Raw genomic sequence first — 17,263 nt, forward strand, 5'->3', positions numbered from 1 at the left:
TCTTTGATACCAAACACAACATGGTTTGTTACAGCCAGTTTAGAGAAGTTCAATGCGTATTGATGCATGGCCACTTTAAGGGCCTCATGTAGGTAGCCAAATACCGGTCGGTAACGGCCGATTTTCGGTAATTATACCGTTACCGACCGGTATTTTGGCCATTGGTATGTAGGGGTACAAATTTTGCTTTCGGAATTTACCGAATCGGTAAAATTACCGATTCGGTAAAAATACCGAATCGGTAATGTTACCGAATCGGTAACACTTCCGAATCGGTAATTTTACCGATTCGGTAAATTCCGAAAGCAAAATCGAGATGTAGGGGGAGTGTGTGTGTGTGTTTAAGAGTCGGTATTTACCACCAACTTATAGTTGGTGGTAAATAATGAATGTATGTGTAAATGCATTTTCACGCGCGTAGCAGTGTGCAATGTGGCATACATACATGCCCTTAGGGCATGTATGTGTGCCACATGTGCACACATGGCCGAATCAGGGGTGCAACAGGGTGTCAATGTGACACCCTGCCACCCTTGTATGTGTTCCCCCCATTACCGAATCGGTATTTACCGATTCGGTAATGAGGCATACCTTCCCCTCAATGGGAAGGTATGCCTCATTACCGAATCGGTAAATACCGATTCGGTAATTACCGACTAGTAACGATTCGGTAAAAAATACCGACTCATTACCTACATACCAGTTACCACTTCTAAAATACCGATTCGGTATCGTTCGGTATTTTAGAAGTGGTAACTGGTATGCTACCTACATGAGGCCCTTAGTATCTTAATAGCTGTTGCACTTACAACCCTGGAGAATAGACTCCGAAGGTTGTAGGGGTGTTCTGCAGGGGCACCCTCACTCTTAGAACCAGCACCCTGCTTTTAGGATTGAAAGGCATGCCTTAGTGGTGACTTATAGGTTTTAAGTGCAAGGACGTCAGATACAAGGAAACTTATATCTGTCATAAGTGGTGCTAGCACCAGCTTACACAGGCTGTAGTGGCAGGTCTGTAGTCACAATTTGACTGGTCTCTCATAGGTGGCATAATGCATGCTTCAGCCAAGGGAAGACCCCAGTGTACCTATGCCCTGGGTACCTTAGTACCATATACTAGGTACTTACCAGGGTACACCAGCAGCCAATCTGGAGTGTACCTAAGTAACCACCATGTCCAATTTAGGGAAGAGCACAGAGACTGGGGTCCTGATTAGCAGGATCCCAGTCAGACTAGTCAGAAAAACATAGTAACACCAAGCAAAAAGTGGAGTTACCATGCAGAAGTATCCTACCTTCCTACACTGGTGGAGCCCTCCTCTACTTACCCAATAAGGTCTGCAAAATCACCATGGTATGCTGCATCTTACACAACATAGCCCTGCGACAGTACATCCCGTACATTGCCAAGGTAGGAAACCATGATGGGCCACCGGGTGTGGATGTTGAAATGCCAAATCAAGATGATAGTGGTGAAGAGCATGGAATAGATGTACGTCAAGATGTTATTGCCAACTTCTTCACATGAGTGCAAGTATATATTTACATATTATTACATTTTTTACAAAGGGCAAGTTAAGGAAAAGCCAGGGCAAAGATGTTTGCTGATCTAAGTTTTGACACATTGACTACTGTGTTTATTTACATTGTTTGTCTTTGTTAGTTTTTAGAAAATGTTTCTCAAAATTAGTCCTTTGTAATGTGTCTATTTTGTAAAGTAATAAAAAAATAAATCTTTTTGTTTTAATCTGTTTTAAGTTTCTCCACTGTGTCATCTTCCTTTGGACATTTCAAAGTTGTGACATTTGCATTTATAAGATGCTATTGCAAAGTACAAAGGGAACATGGGTTTATCCTGTGAAAGACACACACTCACACTTTGGATGTGCATATCTTGTACGTAGAAAACTTGCACAGTGAATGTAAATGTTTAAGAATTTTATTTTTTGTCTTGTTAAAACAAATTGAAAAGCATTGCTAACATGTACTTTATTTATGAATAAACAATGTTTCTAATTTGGACTTTATCAAACGTATGATGAAACAAAAACAAGTTGAGAAAAGAAGTACACCACCAGTCTTTGAATTTGTAAATGTTTGAGTTAATAAAACAAAACAAAATAAAAAAGAATGTTGAAAAAGGTCAATCATGGTGAATGAAACTATTATTGAAGAGCCAAAATTGTTTGATATCCCATGTACAAAATACAACTGGCATCAAAAAGGTAAATTTGTCCAGAAAATAGTCCACAGAGTGAATGCTAGTCACACACTGGAGAACATTAGACTGTGTTTCTCTTGCTGGAGGTCTTTCCATACTCTCCTGCTGGTCTGGATTAATGTCCCCTCCCGAGGGGAATGGGTGGATGCACAGTTTTGGGACCGAGGTGATTGCATGTGTTTCCTCTTGTGGCAGGGCCTCCCTTTCTTTTGCTGAGTCAGATGTAGTAGGTCCAGATGTAGTTGGACCACAGAAAGTGGAAGGTTTGCTGGAAAAGCCCTGCACGTATGAGCCAAACAATCCTGCAGCACCCCAGTCAGGGTGGCCAAATTCGATTTGAGATTTTTCATCTAAACATTGTGCTCCCTCTGCAGCAGCTTCATATCCTGGAGCTCTGTAAGGACCTGAACCATCATACCTTGGGACTGATTGAGGGATCCCAAGACTTGCTTGATGGTGGCCTGGGTGGCAGTGAACCCAGTGGCCTCACTTTGCTGGTCCACAGACTCCCTCCCATGAACCCTACACCCTTGAGCCAATGTGCCCCATCCCACTGGGTAGTGGATGAACTGGAGGTGATGGTGGTGTTGGATCAACAGCAGCCAGGACTGGGGGGCACAATATTGGTGTGATATTCCTTTGGAGACAGAAAGTGAAGGTATCCAGAGGATGAGGTGTGGTAACAGCTGTGGTGGGATGTGTAGGTGTGGGCCGAATGAGACCCACTGGAGCTGTTTGCCCATCCAGACCAGATGGACCATCTTGTTCCTCATCATCCAGACTTCTCACTAGGCTTGTTCCCGGTCTGGAGTGGAGGTATCATCAGTAGCAGTGGCAGATGGTTGTGAACGTACTCTGGGTGTTGGACTTATATTAAATTACCCCAAAACTTAGGGGCATATTATCAAGGACGGCGTTAAAATTATCGCCGGTTTAGCGGCAGAAAACTGCCTCTAAAGCGGCGATAATGGGCTTGATAATATGCCGCAGAGAATTCCAATAGAAGCCCATGTTCACACCAGAACATGGGCTTCTATTGGAATTCTCAAGGGCATATTATCAAGCCCATTATCGCTGCTTTAGCGGCAGTTTTCTGACGCTAAACCGGCGATAATTGTTAACGCCGTCCTTGATAATATGCCCCTAAATTTAAAAGTCTGGAGTATACATCAAATGAGTTTGAAGCAAAACATGAAGCAACCTAAAAGTAAAAAGAAAATTAGTATAATAATTATACCTTTCAGTAGTATTATAATAAACTACAAAAACAATTTAAATTACAAACCTAACTACTTCAATAAAGCAGGTAAACTGAAATGAGAAAAAAATGGGAAAGTATACATAAATATAAGAAACATTCAGCACAACATAGTAGGGAGGAGAAGTCAACAGACGTTAATATGTGAAAAAATAACACAAATTCAAGAAAATAAAAAATAAAAATGACAACCTACAAAATTAAACTAATAAACATTTCAAAACATAGCTTAAATAAGAGACTAGTACATGCATAACACTTTAACATATGTGAAAATAGGAAAGAGAGAATGACAAAAGTAACACTGTAATACTATTTTAACAAAACTAAAAAAGGCATCATGGTAGTTGTGGTAATTTAATTAAACATTAAGAACACTTGCAAAATTGTAAGTAAAACATAATTAGTAAAAATATGCGGTTAAATAAATAAACATCTACAATAAACAAACACATATGAAATATGTTATTGAGTGAAAATACACTTTCAAGCACCATAACATCATGTGAAATCTAATGGAGATTGAAACCTGTTATCGTAAAAACAACAAAATGCATTCAAACAAATAAGGCAAAAAAAAATGAAGAAAAAAACACACATTGACAAAACATTAACGACTAGTAAAACGAGAGAAACAACAATAATGCTAGAAATACCCCTCCACCAAAAAACAATTATATATAGGTTTATATGTTTAAAAAAGGTGCAAAACACAAAGTCCACTCCACCAGGGATTCCTATCAAGTCTTCAGGATGTAGGATCTGAAAGACCTTCTCCTCCCAGGGATATAGTTATAAGCAGGGGCTGGGAAAACCACCACCAGTCCTCTGGGCCTCCAGGTGATGCTTGGAGGCCAGTGAACGCACTCTACCCCGCAGGTCGTTCCACCTATTCCTAATCTCCTCCTGTGTGTGAAGGTTGCTTGCTTCAGCATTCATTCTGCCAACTGTTCTAGCCCAAATTTGCCTTATCTGAGCTATAGTTGTATTTTGTACTTGGGCTCCAGACAACTGTGGCTCTAGCCTAATAATTTCATCTACCATAACTGACAATTCTCACTCAGTAAAACGGGGATTTCTCCTCCCTGCATTATCAAATAATAAACTTAAACAGATGTAATAACCCACAAGAAAATAAAAAAGAAAAGAAAAAATGTGGAAGGAACAGAAAGCAAAAAAAAAAACCGACTTCACTGAAAAAAAGGTGTCATGAACAATGTTCTTCTGCAGTGGAATGGCGAAGGGTCATGGTCTGAAATGGAGTCAAAAAACATCAGGTGTGTGATGCTATCATTCATCCAAAAGCCACGGAATAGTACAATGTTGAACCTGTCCCGCGACAGAATCCCTCTGTCAGGAATCCGCTGCTAGGACAACACCAGCATAACTGAGAAATCTAAATGGGCTCGGCGCAATCCTGCCACCCTTATGGCGACGTAGTAATGTTAGCCAGCAGAGGAGTCTGCTGCGTCGACAGAGGTGAGCCGCTCATGCAACGGAAAACACTGTCAACGCGGATGGAGGATCAGTCAGCCCACATCTAAATAGAACAGACGTGAATCCGTCAGCTTGACGCAGTACTTGTAAACACCGCCACGCAGGGACGACGGGAGTCCCGCCAAGATTTAAATCAGGCCCTCAATCTCTAGCATGCAATTCAGTAGGCCTATGGCAAATAATTTTGCGTTGAGTCGCTTGTTAAAAGTACAGTTCCTTGGGAAAAAGCATCAGTTACCATTTCAATGCCACTGGGTCCCTTTACCCGCACAGGACTATTTCACCTAATACCTAGATCACAATCTCCCCTTTTACACACTCGGAGAATGACCTGTAATTCCCATACCTTGTAAATATTTTAAACATCCTCTCGTGAAACATTCATTAAAAAAGACATGTACGTCAATAAATGATTTTAAGGCTAGAAAACTATTTGCATAAATTAATATAGTCTTCCTCTTGGAATGGGAAAGGCTGAATACATTTATATTTTATTATAGTTATTTCATTATTAAATACATTTGGACGAAACCTTCATATCCAGAATTGAGCATCATTACCATTGTCCATGTTTAAAGTAGTTTGTCTTTGTATTTTAGGTTGTCCACTACAATCAAGATAGCTGGAAATAATCGCTTAGTGCGAGTACAGAGAGTTTCAGATGACAACTTTATGGTTCTTGCCAACGTCCTATATAATAACGTATTTGTAACGGGTAAGACCTAATTTGTTATTTACAGATTGTCTCCCTCATTCTTATGCAGCATAATTAGTTCCCTGGTCTGACTTCACACACTGTAGTAGTTGCAATTGGGGAAATTTATGTGGAATACTGCCACACACTGCTTCATGTTATTTTTGTTCAGTTGTTCAATGCAAATAGTTATAAGTACACATGGTTATAATATAAAGCAGTTAACAACAGAAAATGGACATGTAATGGGTTGCCAGTACTCCAACAGCTCTCAGAGAGAAATACTTTTTCTGATGGATACATGTGCCAGTGGATTCCTCACCTTGTGAATATCCCCTGCGCCAGCATTCCACTGAACTTTTTTCCCCAGCTCTCTACGCCGACGTGGACGACGTCATAATGCATCGGCTCCGCTCGCGACTCCGTATGACGTCACCGGAGCCATAAGAGAGCCACGTCGGTGTGATGACGTCCGTTCCCTTTTTTCCGCGCCGTTGACGCGCAACGGTTTTTCCAGTACTCTCCTGCTACTTTGTAGTTGTTAGGTGTTACTGTTGGAGAAAATCTGTAATGTCTTCGACGAGGAAGTCGGGTTTTAAGCCCTGTAGGGAATGTGGGGGCCACATGTCTATGACGGACCCCCATGATAATTGTTTGTGGTGCCTTTCATTTGACCACGATGTCGAGGAGTGTTCAAGCTGCAGGAGGATGAATCCGAAGGCGTTGAAGGAGAGGAAGGCGAAGCTTTTTATGGCCAAGGTCGGAAAGGAGAAGAGAGGTAGAAAGAAGGAGAGGTCGAGGCCGGAGTCGTCGACTTCGAGGTCATCGAAGTCGAAAAAACATCATAAAAAAAGGAAGCATTCCTCTCGGCGCCGGTCTTCTAAGAACAAGGCGTCGAGATCGGCTTCGCCTCGACGATTTCGAAGTAAGGATTTGTCTCCTTCTCCTTCTCCTAAGTCTCCGGAAGGATCTCCTTCGCCGAAGCGGACTCCAGCGCGGTCACCGGCGTCGTCTCCGGTTCCAGTGGAGTCGTCTGTTTCTGATGATGAGCAGGAACAAAGGAAGGAGCCTTCTCCAGGGCCTGAGGATCCTTCGGCTCCGGTAGAGGACACTGCGGTGCCGTTGCCAGGTACTCCGCAGATGGATACAGGATCGGTTCCTTAGCTGCAGTTCCCGGCTCCAGGTACTGATTCTTCGCATTTTTTAAATGCCATGTATGGAATCTTCAATCGGGCTGCCTTCCCATCCGGTGCACCGACTGGTCCTGTGGGTCCTATGGCGTATGCTCTAGGGGTACCGCGGCAGTATGCACAAGCCCCGTTTATGCCTTTTCTGCCGATGGCGCCTTCGTGGCAGTTTCCGGCGCCGTCTGATCCATCGCGACTCCAGCTGGATCGTCAGGCATCGGAGCCTTCCTCAACGCCGTTGCCGACTCCATCGGCGCCGCGTCCGGTGCCGCCGACTCAGTCTTTGGCGCCGCCGACTCCTACACCTCTGGTTCCACCGACGCCGCGTACGGCGCCGGCGACGCCGGCGCCGGCTCCACGGATTCGGTCGAGAAGGGAGGCCCAAAGAGCCTTGGATGAGGAAAGGTATGGAAGTAGAGGAAGGTGAAGTGGACACGTCCTCTGATGAGTTTGGAGGGATACAAGAGGCTAGTGGTCTCGATACGACTCCTGAGTGGGAGCATACTTCATCTAGGTCTTCTCCACCTCAGGAATTGATTCCTTATCATATGGTTATAAAGAAGGCGGCAGAGTTGTTGGATTTACAGTTGCCCTCTGCGGAGTATAAATCTAATCTGCTGACAGAGGTGTTGCATTCACCTACTTCGACTTCTGAGCCTTTGCTGCCTTTTAATGAGGCTATTTTGAAGCCTGTTTTGGAGGTATGGCGAAAACCACTTTCTTCTCCGGCGGTTTACAGGCAGGTGGCGAGAAGATACAGGATGGCACCTGGGGATCCAGATTTTCTTTCTACGCACCCGTCTCCAGAGACCCTGGTTGTGCAGGCGTCCTGCTCTAAGCATGCTTCGGGAGCGTTCCCTCAGTCTCCTGCGGACAGGGAGTCTAGAAAGGTTGACCAGGCAGCTAAGAAAACTTTTTCTTCAGGAAGTATGGCACTTAAGTCTAACAATGCCACGTGCTTGCTGGGTCGTTATGTGCATGCCTTAATGGACTCAATGAAGTCTTTAGCCCCTAAGCTGCCTGAGGGTGATAAGGCATCCTTCATGGAGGTAGTCACAGATACTCAAGCTGCTGCTAGACAAGTGATTCAATCGGGGCTTGATACAGCAGATTCAGTGGCGAGAATAATGGGCTCGACGATAGCCACAAGAAGGCAGGCATGGCTCCGTTCATCTGGCTTCTCCACGGACGTTCAGGCCACATTGGTGGATTTGCCGTTTGATGGACAGAAATTGTTTGGAGAAAAGGCTAACTTCGCCCTACAAAGATTTAAGGACAGCAAGGTAACAGCTAAATCTTTGGGTCTGCAAGCTCCTGCTAAAGGATTTGGTTTTAAAAAGTTTAGGGGTTTCGGAAGGTCTTCATTTCGCTCCTTCCGACAGCCTCAGCAGCAGCAGCAACAACAGCAGAATGACCTCTATAGCTCCTATAGGGGGAGACAAAGGGGTCGGAGAGGTTCTGGACGCAACCCCTCTTCTTCTTCCTCCTCCTCTGCTCCCAATGAGGCTTCAGGCAAACAGCCCTAGATCCCCCATCCTGGATCATGTAAGACCTGTGGGGGGTCGGGTTTCCTACTTTCTGCGGGGTTGGAAATCTGTTACAACAGACCTTTGGGTTTGAACCTCGTGGAGACTGGGTACGCCCTTCCCTTTCGGGAGTTTCCTCCCCCTTACCCTCCTTGCCAAGGTTACTGCTCAGAGGACCATCTGCTTCTTCTGCAGAAGGAGGTTCTGGCTTTGCTTCAAAAAGGGGCAATAGAGGTGGTTCCGGAGCAGGAAAGGGGTCAGGGATGCTACTCCCGGTATTTCCTGATTCCCAAAAAGGACGGCAAATTGCGTCCGATACTGGACCTCAGAATCTTGAACTTTTACCTGAAACAGGAGAAATTCAAGATGCTGACCCTTGCGCAGGTTCTTCAGGCGTTGCAGCAAGGAGACTGGATGGTGTCGCTCGACTTGCAGGACGCGTACTTCCATGTCCCGATCCTGAAGTCGCACAGGAAGTATCTCCGTTTTACGGTTGGGTCGCAACATTACCAGTTTGCAGTCCTCCCGTTTGGTCTTACTACCGCACCTCGAGTCTTCACGAAGGTGATGGCAGTGGTGGCTGCTCATCTCAGGAGGTCGGGGATTCCAGTTTTCCCCTACCTGGACGACTGGCTTCTGAAGGCAGAGTCCCCAGAGATGGTGCAGCGTCATCTGCAGGTAACATCTCAGCTGTTATTCGACTTGGGGTTTTCGATCAATGTGCCCTAATCTCACCTGGTGCCCTCTCGACGCAACCTGTTTATAGGGGCGGTACTGGACACTACTGTGTGTCGAGCATTTCCTCCTCCTCAAAGAATTCTCGACATTCAGGAGATGGTCCCTTTATTCCACAATGGAGCGGTTGTTCCAGTTCTGAAGGTCCTTCGCCTGCTCGGTCTGTTCGCTTCCTGCGTTCTGTTGGTCAGCCATGCACGCTGGCACATGAGGGCGCTCCAGTGGTGCCTCCGGTGGTATCAGCACAACGGAGATCTCAGGGAGTCGATCAGGATCTCCAGAGAAGCTGCAGCGGATCTGTCTTGGTGGAGAGTGGAGGGCAACCTGTCTCAAGGAAAGCCCTTTCATCTTCCTCCATCGGTGGCCACAGTGATAACGGATGCCTCTACCCTAGGGTGGGGTGCTCATCTGGGGGATCTGGAGATCAAGGGTCTTTGGTCTCCAGAGGAAAGGTTGCTTCACATCAACCTTCTGGAATTGCGGGCGATTCGTTTGGCGCTCAAGGCCTTCCTCCCTTCCCTTCGCGGTCGGTCGATTCAAGTCCTGACAGACAACACTACCGCGATGTGGTATGTCAACAAGCAGGGAGGAGTGGGGTCTCTTTGTCTTTGCAGAGAGGCCTTAAGTCTATGGTCCTGGGCTCAGGACCATTGGATTTGTCTGATGGCAAATCATCTGGCCGGGGTGCTGAACGTACGTGCGGACAGTCTCAGTCGGCAGTTCTCTGCCGATCATGAGTGGGGGCTCCATCCGGAGGTGGTTCGTCACGTCTTTCGGACGTGGGGGACGCCTCGGGTGGACCTGTTTGCCACCCGCGAGAACGCACACTGCCCGTCATTCTGCAGTCTCCAGTTTCCGATGCAGGGGGCGTTGGGGGACGCGTTTCAGTTGAGTTGGGGTTCACAACTCCTTTACGCGTTTCCTCCCATACCCTTGATTCCTCGGGTTCTGAGGAAGATTCGCCAAGACCGGGCCCAAGTCATATTGATCACCCCGGATTGGCCAAGAAGGGTGTGGTACACAGATCTTCTCCACCTCTCCTCGTGCCCTCCGCTCCGTCTCCCTCTGAGGGCAGACCTCCTCTCGCAATCGGAGGGGCAGGTTCTACACCCCCACCTCCAGAGCTTACACCGTCATGCCTGGAGATTGAACGGGGCAACCTGAGTTCATTCTCTCTCCCGCCTGATGTGGTGGATGTTATTTTATCGGCCAGGCGACACTCCACCAAGTCCATTTACTCCTACAGGTGGTCGAAATTTGTTAAGTGGTGTGGAGAGAGATCCATTGACCCTTTAAAAGCCCATCTTTCTAATGTGCTTCAGTTTGCTCTTTCCTTGGCTCAGCAGGGCTGTGCTGTGGCCACGGTTAAGGGCTATCTATCTGCCTTATCGGCTTTTCTATGTCTTCCTGATCAACCGTCACTATTTAAATCTCCGGTTGTACTGAGGTTTATCAAGGGTCTTACAAACATGTTTCCTCCTACTCCCTTTGTAATGCCACAGTGGGACCTTAATCTTGTCTTGACTTTTCTGATGGGATCCCCGTTTGAGCCTCTTCATAGCTGTCCTTTGAGGCTGTTGTCCTTTAAGGTGGTCTTTCTTGTGGCCATAACCTCGGCAAGGAGGGTGAGTGAGCTTCAAGCTCTTAGTTCCAAACCCCCTTTTTTGACATTACTTGCTGAAAGGATGGTACTCAGGACCAGGGCTGCTTTTCTGCCTAAAGTAGTTACTCCTTTTCATTTGGGGCAGTCTATTACTCTCCCTGTTTTTTATCCACCTCCTCATCCCTCCAAAGAGGAGGAAAGACTCCATCGCCTGGATCCAAAGAGGGCTGTGAGTTTTTATTTGGACAGAACGAAAGACTTTCGTCTGGACGATCAGCTCTTCGTGGGCTATGTTGGTCATTCGAAAGGAAGAGCGGTGCACAAGCGCACTTTATCGAGATGGATTATCCTTGCCATCAAGATCTGCTATGCCCTGGCTGGTAAGACTCCTCCTGAGGGTATTAGAGCTCATTCAACTAGAATCGTCTACATCTGCTTTGGCCAGGGGTGTTCCTGTGGCAGATATTTGTAAAGCCGCGACTTGGGCCTCCCTCCATACTTTCGCAAAGCATTATTGCTTGGACTCTGAGATGAGGAGGGAGGGCCACTTTGCGTGCTCTGTCTTGCAAGACTTTTTGGTATAGGAAGGTGGACACCCTCCTCCGGGAGTGGGGACTGCTGTGGGAATCTATTCACAAGGTGAGGAATCCACTGGCAGATGTATCCATCAGAAGAACAAGTTACTTACCTTCGGTAACGTTTTTTGGGTGGATACAGTATCTGCCTGTGGATTCCTCACTGGCCCACCCGCCTCCCCGTTGTCCACCTTTGTATACCTTAAAAGTTGTCTTGCTTGAGATGTTGTTATACTCTCTTGTATATTGGTAGGAAATGCTTGTTTTATTTAGCTTTCCTTTTCCTTGTAAACTTTTTGTATATGATTGTATATTGTATACTGTGTATACTTTGTATCTGTCGTTGGTCCACCTGTGCGCCTCGGAGGCACGGAAAAGATGGGTGGAACTGACGTCATCACGCCGACGTGGCTCTCTTATGGCTCCGGTGACGTCATACGGAGTCGCGAGCGGAGCCGATGCATTATGACGTCGTCCACGTCGGCGTAGAGAGCTGGGGAAAAAAGTTCAGTGGAATGCTGGCGCTGGGGATATTCACAAGGTGAGGAATCCACAGGCAGATACTGTATCCACCAGAAAAAGCGTTACCGAAGGTAAGTAACTTGTTCGTCAACACTAGGCGACGGGTGTGCTGGGGTCACCCAAGGGAAGATGTACCTGGAGACATTTGAGATAGGTATCTATGAAGTAGAGTACAGTGCAAGCACTAGTGGAGGTTTTACCAAGAACCAAGATGGAGGTGAGAGGAAATAAGTCTATGCAGAGCTGAGAGTGTAGCCTGAGCTTAACATTTCTGAATTCAAGCTAGAGAAAGTTCAGGCTGTTTTCAGATCCATCTTGGAGCCTTTGCCTTAGGCACTCATTGAGTGTTCTAGAAATCCCAACCTTGTTACCAGCATTCCAACTCATAAACATACCCTGGGTTCTAATGGCCATGAACAAAATCAGTGGTTCAAACAAGCTTGTCAGATCAGGGTTAACTGTATTCACTTTGGACTTCATTGTAATACTCACTCCAGAGAAAAGAGCTTATGAACACCACCCCCAGCCCCTGGTGCTGCCCAGCGCACTCAAACATATCATAGAAAAATCTAGATACAGAAATGATACAAAGCAGCAGTGTATACACCGTTAAAACAAAAAGACAGCTTCCAAATGTGAAGATACAGATTATTAAAACAATAAGAGACAATTGAAATCTGCAACTGGGATAAACATGCTCCTGTGGCTTGGGTGCTACCACACTACTTTAGTGGTCTTAAAAACACTGCTAGTAATCCCCATGGATAGGGATACTTTGAATAAAAAAAACACCCATCAAACAGTCATAAGAATACATTAAGGGCGTTTTGTTAATATAGGACCTGTGTTCAATAAGTTGGGGGGGCGAAATGTAGATTGCACAATATGTTCAGTGGTGTTTGGTTTGAGGAATAAAGCAGAGGCTGGATTATGATACGTCTGGGAGAGCCCACTAGGAGAAGGTTTGAGAGAATAATTGTTTGCAGCTCGTCTTTTTGATGTGGCAGGTGCTTCTTATTATATTATTCTCTATCTACTTTTCCTTTCTTACCTCTATGCTCCCTTTGGAGGAGTTGTGTGATCTAAATACTGCAGTATTAGCTACAGTGAAATGAATATATATGCAATATTTCTGATGGATACATCTGACAGTGGATTCCTCACCTTGTGAATATCCCCTGCGCCAGCAACATTCGGAAACTTTTGTAGCAGTCCACACCGATGAGGTCGAAGACAACGTCACAGAGACACGGCTCTGCTCGCGACTCCGCTGACGTCACCGGCTCCATAAGAAGACCTCGTCGGCGTGATGACGTCAGTTCCCTTTTTTCCGCGCCGTCCAGATCTAGAGTGGATTGGACACAGCTGACTCGGTGGCAAGAGTCATGGGATCTTCTGTTGCCACTAGGAGGGGTGCGTGGCTTAAATCAACTGAATTTTCCCCTGATGTCCAGTCAACGCTCTTGGACTTGCCTTTTGATGGCTCTGGTCTTTTTGGCAAAAAAGCGGATGCTGCGCTGGAAAGATTTAAGGAGAGTAAGGCCACGGCTAAATCTTTGGGCCTTCAAACTCAGCCAAGAGGCTCCTTCAAGAGTTTCAGGGGCTTCGGAAGGTCTACCTTTCGTACATACAGACAGCCACAGCAGCAACAGCAGCAGCAGCAAAGCACTCTGTATAAGGGATATAGAGGCAGAATCAGGGGTCGCACTCGTGGCCGACAGCTCTCCTCCTCCTCCTCCTCTTCCTCTTCCTCAGCCCCTCCCACCACTGCAAAGCAGCCCTAGATCCACCATTCTGGATCGTGCTGGTCCTGTGGGGGGTCGGCTTACCTATTTTCTACAAGATTGGGAATTGGTCACTTCAGACCTCTGGGTTTTAGATCTTGTAGAAAATGGGTAGGCCCTTCCCTTTCGAGAATTCCCTCCAAATTACCCTCCTTGTCAAGGGGCTTGCTCAGAGGACCACCATCTTCTCCTACAGGAGGAAGTCCTGACGTTACTAAGAAAAGGTGCGATAGAGGTGGTTCCAGAGCAGGAGAGGGGTCAGGGATGCTACTCCCGATATTTCCTGATTCCGAAAAAGGACGGCAGATTGCGTCCGATATTGGACCTCAGGATCTTGAATCTTTATCTGAAGCAAGAGAAGTTCAAGATGCTCACCCTTGCGTAGGTTCTTCAGGCGCTGAATCAGGAGGACTGGATGGTGTCGATCGACTTGCAGGATGCGTATTTCCACATCCCCATCCTAAAGTTGCACAGGAAGTATCTCCGGTTTACGGTAGGGTCGCAACATTATCAGTTTGCGGTCCTTCCGTTTGGTCTTACTACTGCACCTCGAGTCTTCACCAAGGTGATGGCAGTGGTGGCAGCCCATCTCAGAAGGTCGGGGAATTCAGTTTTCCCCTATCTGGACGACTGGCTGATCAAAGCGGAGTCGCCAGAGAAGGTGCTTCATCATCTGCAGGTTACAACTCAGCTGTTGTACAAATTGGGCTTTTCGATAAACGTACCCAAATCTCACCTGGTGCCCTCAGCGCAACCTGTTCATAGGGGCAGTACTGGACACTACTGTTTGTCGAGCATTCCCACCTCCACAAAGGATTCTCGACATACAGGAAATTATTCCTTTGTTTAACAATGGAGCGGTCGTTCCAGTCCTGAAGGTCCTTCGTCTGCTCGGTCTGTTTGCTTCCTGCATTCTGTTGGTCAACCATGCACGCTGACACATGAGGGCCCTCCAGTGGTGCCTCAGCAGGCAGTGGTATCAGCACAAGGGAGATCTCAGGGAGTCTGTGAGGATCTCCAGAGAAGCTGCAGCGGATCTGTCTTGGTGGAGCGTGGGGGGCAATCTTTCTCAAGGAAAGCCCTTCCATCTACCTTCATCGGTGGCCACGGTGATAACGGATGCATCCACTTTAGGGTGGGGTGCTCATCTGGGGATCTGGAAATCAAGGGTCTTTGGTCTCCAGAGGAAAGGTTGCTTCACATCAACCTTCTGGAATTGCGGGCAATACGTTTGCGCTCAAGGCCTTTCTCCCTTCGCAGTCAGTCGGTTCAAGTCCTGACGGACATCACTACCGCGATGTGATATGTCAACAAGCAGGGAGGAGTGGGGTCTCTTTGTCTCTGCAAAGAGGCTCTGCGTCTCTGGTCCTGGGCTCAGGATCATCAGATTTGTCTGATGGCAAATCACCTGGCCGGAGTTCTGAACGTGCATGCAGACAGTCTCATTCGCCAGTTCTCCGCCGACCACGAGTGGAGGCTTCATCCAGAGGTAGTTTAGCACATCTTTCGGATGTGGGGAACTCCTTGGGTGGACCTGTTTGCCACTCACGAGAATGCTTACTGCCCGTCATTCTGCTGTCTCCAGTATCCGATGCAGGGAGCGTTGGGGGACGCGTTTCAGTTGAGTTGGGGCTCGCAACTCCTTTACGCGTTTCCTCCCATACCCTTGATTCCTCGGGTTCTGTTGAAGATTCGTCAAGACCGGGCCCAAGTTATATTGATCGCCCCGGATTGGCCAAGAAGGGTGTGGTGCACAGATCTTCTCCACCTCTCCTCGTGCCCTCCGCTCCGTCTCCCTCTCAGGGCAGACCTCCTTTCGCAGTCGGAGGGGCAGGTTCTACACCGCCACCTCCAGAGCTTACACCTTCATGCCTGGAGATTGAACGGGGCACCAGATGTGGTAGATGTAATTTTGTCTGCCAGACGTCATTCCACCAAATCTATCTATTCCTATAGGTGGTCTAAATTTGTGCTCTGGTGTGGAGAGAAGTCTATTGATCCTTTGAGGGCTCGCTTATCTGACATTCTGCAGTTTGCCCTTTCTCTTGCTCAGCAAGGCTTTGCTGTGGCCACTGTAAAGGGATACTTATCGGCTTTGACGGCTTTCCTTTGCTTGCCGGATCGGCCGTCCTTGTTCAAATCGCCTATTGTTTTGCGATTTCTGAAAGGCCTTGCAAACAAGTTTCCTCCAACTCCTTTTATTGTGCCTCAATGGGACTTAAATCTTGTCTTAACTTATCTGATGGGTTCTCCCTTTGAGTCCTTACACAAGTGTCCTTTGAGACTGTTTTCTATCAAGACGGTTTTTCTCATTGCGATCACCTCGGCAAGGAGGGTAAGTGAGCTTCAAGCTCTGAGTTCAAAACCCCCGTTCTTGACCATTCATGCTGAAAGAATGGTACTCAGGACCAGGGCTGCTTTTCTGCCAAAGTGGTAACTCCCTTCCATCTGGGGCAGTCCATTACCCTCCCTACCTTCTATCCTCCCCCTCACCCTTCCAAGGAGGAGGAGCAGCATCACCGCTTGGACCCTAAGAGGGTGGTGAGCTTCTACCTTGACAGGACAAAAGACTTTCGAGTTGACGACCAGCTCTTCGTGGGCTTTGTTGGCTGCAGGAAAGGCAGAGCGGTGCACAAGCGCACCCTTTCCAGATGGATTGTCTTGTGCATCAAGATATGCTACTCTTTTGCTGGTAAGGAACCCCCAGAGGGTTTAAGGGCTCATTCTACTAGAGCTAAGTCTTTCACTTCTGCTTTGTCTAGAGGTGTTCCTGTGGAGGACATTTGTAGGGCGGCAACTTGGGCCTCCCTTCACACTTTCGCAAAGCATTACTGCTTGGTTTCCGAGGTGAGGAGGGATGGACATTTTGCTCGTTACGTCCTTCAGGATTTTCTGGTATAGAAGGGTGGACACCCTCCTCCGGGAGTAGGACTGCTGTGGGAATCTTTTCACAAGGTGAGGAATCCACTGGCAGATGTATCCATCAGAAGAACAAGTTACTTACCTTCGGTAACGCTTTTTCTGGTGGATACAGTATCTGCCTGTGGATTCCTCACTGACCCACCCGCTTCCCTGTTGTCCACCCTTGTATACCTACAATTCTGATGATGGTGTTTCAAAATGTATTTGTTACTGTCAAAGGCATTGTGTTATTTCTTTTGCCTTCCTATTTATTCTCCACACTGTGTGTGTTGTATATTATATACTGTGTGTACTGTGTATATATTGCTGTCAGTTCGTCCGTGTGCCTCGAAGGCACGGAAAAGAGGGCGGAACTGACGTCATCATGCCGACGAGGTCTTCTTATGGAACCGGTGACGTCAGCGGAGTCGCGAGTGGAGCCGTGTCTCTGTGACGTCGTCTTCGACCTCATCAGCGTGGACTGCTACAAAAGTTTCCGAATGTTGCTGGCGCAGGGGATATTCACATGGTGAGGAATCCACAGGCAGATACTGTATCCACCAGAAAAAGCGTTACCGAAGGTAAGTAACTTGTTCGTCTATACATTGGAAATAAGAAGGGATCAAATTTCAGAAATGTGTTGTTCACATTTCTTTTGATGATGAACTAGACATAAGGCAACCTTAATGAGTCCTATGTCTTCTTTAAATTACCCAGATTGCATAATATATTTCATGGGGACCTACTGCATACCAATAGA

At 46.9% G+C, this 17,263-nt stretch overlaps 1 protein-coding gene across 9 annotated transcripts in view; it reads left to right on the forward strand.

Moving 5' to 3' along the window:
• Positions 1 to 17,263, forward strand: part of LRRC34 (leucine rich repeat containing 34) — a 341,237-nt gene that overhangs the window by 257,527 nt on the left and 66,447 nt on the right. For all 9 annotated transcript variants that reach the window (XM_085633736.1, XM_085633737.1, XM_085633742.1 and 6 more), the window contains one exon: positions 5,576 to 5,691. In XM_085633736.1, the coding sequence (XP_085489862.1) occupies positions 5,576 to 5,691 (116 nt within the window). The remainder of the gene's footprint in view (positions 1 to 5,575; positions 5,692 to 17,263) is intronic.

Source organism: Triturus cristatus, chromosome 11 (genome assembly GCF_964204655.1).
Source record: "Triturus cristatus chromosome 11, aTriCri1.1, whole genome shotgun sequence".
Classification (NCBI taxonomy): domain Eukaryota; kingdom Metazoa; phylum Chordata; class Amphibia; order Caudata; family Salamandridae; genus Triturus; species Triturus cristatus.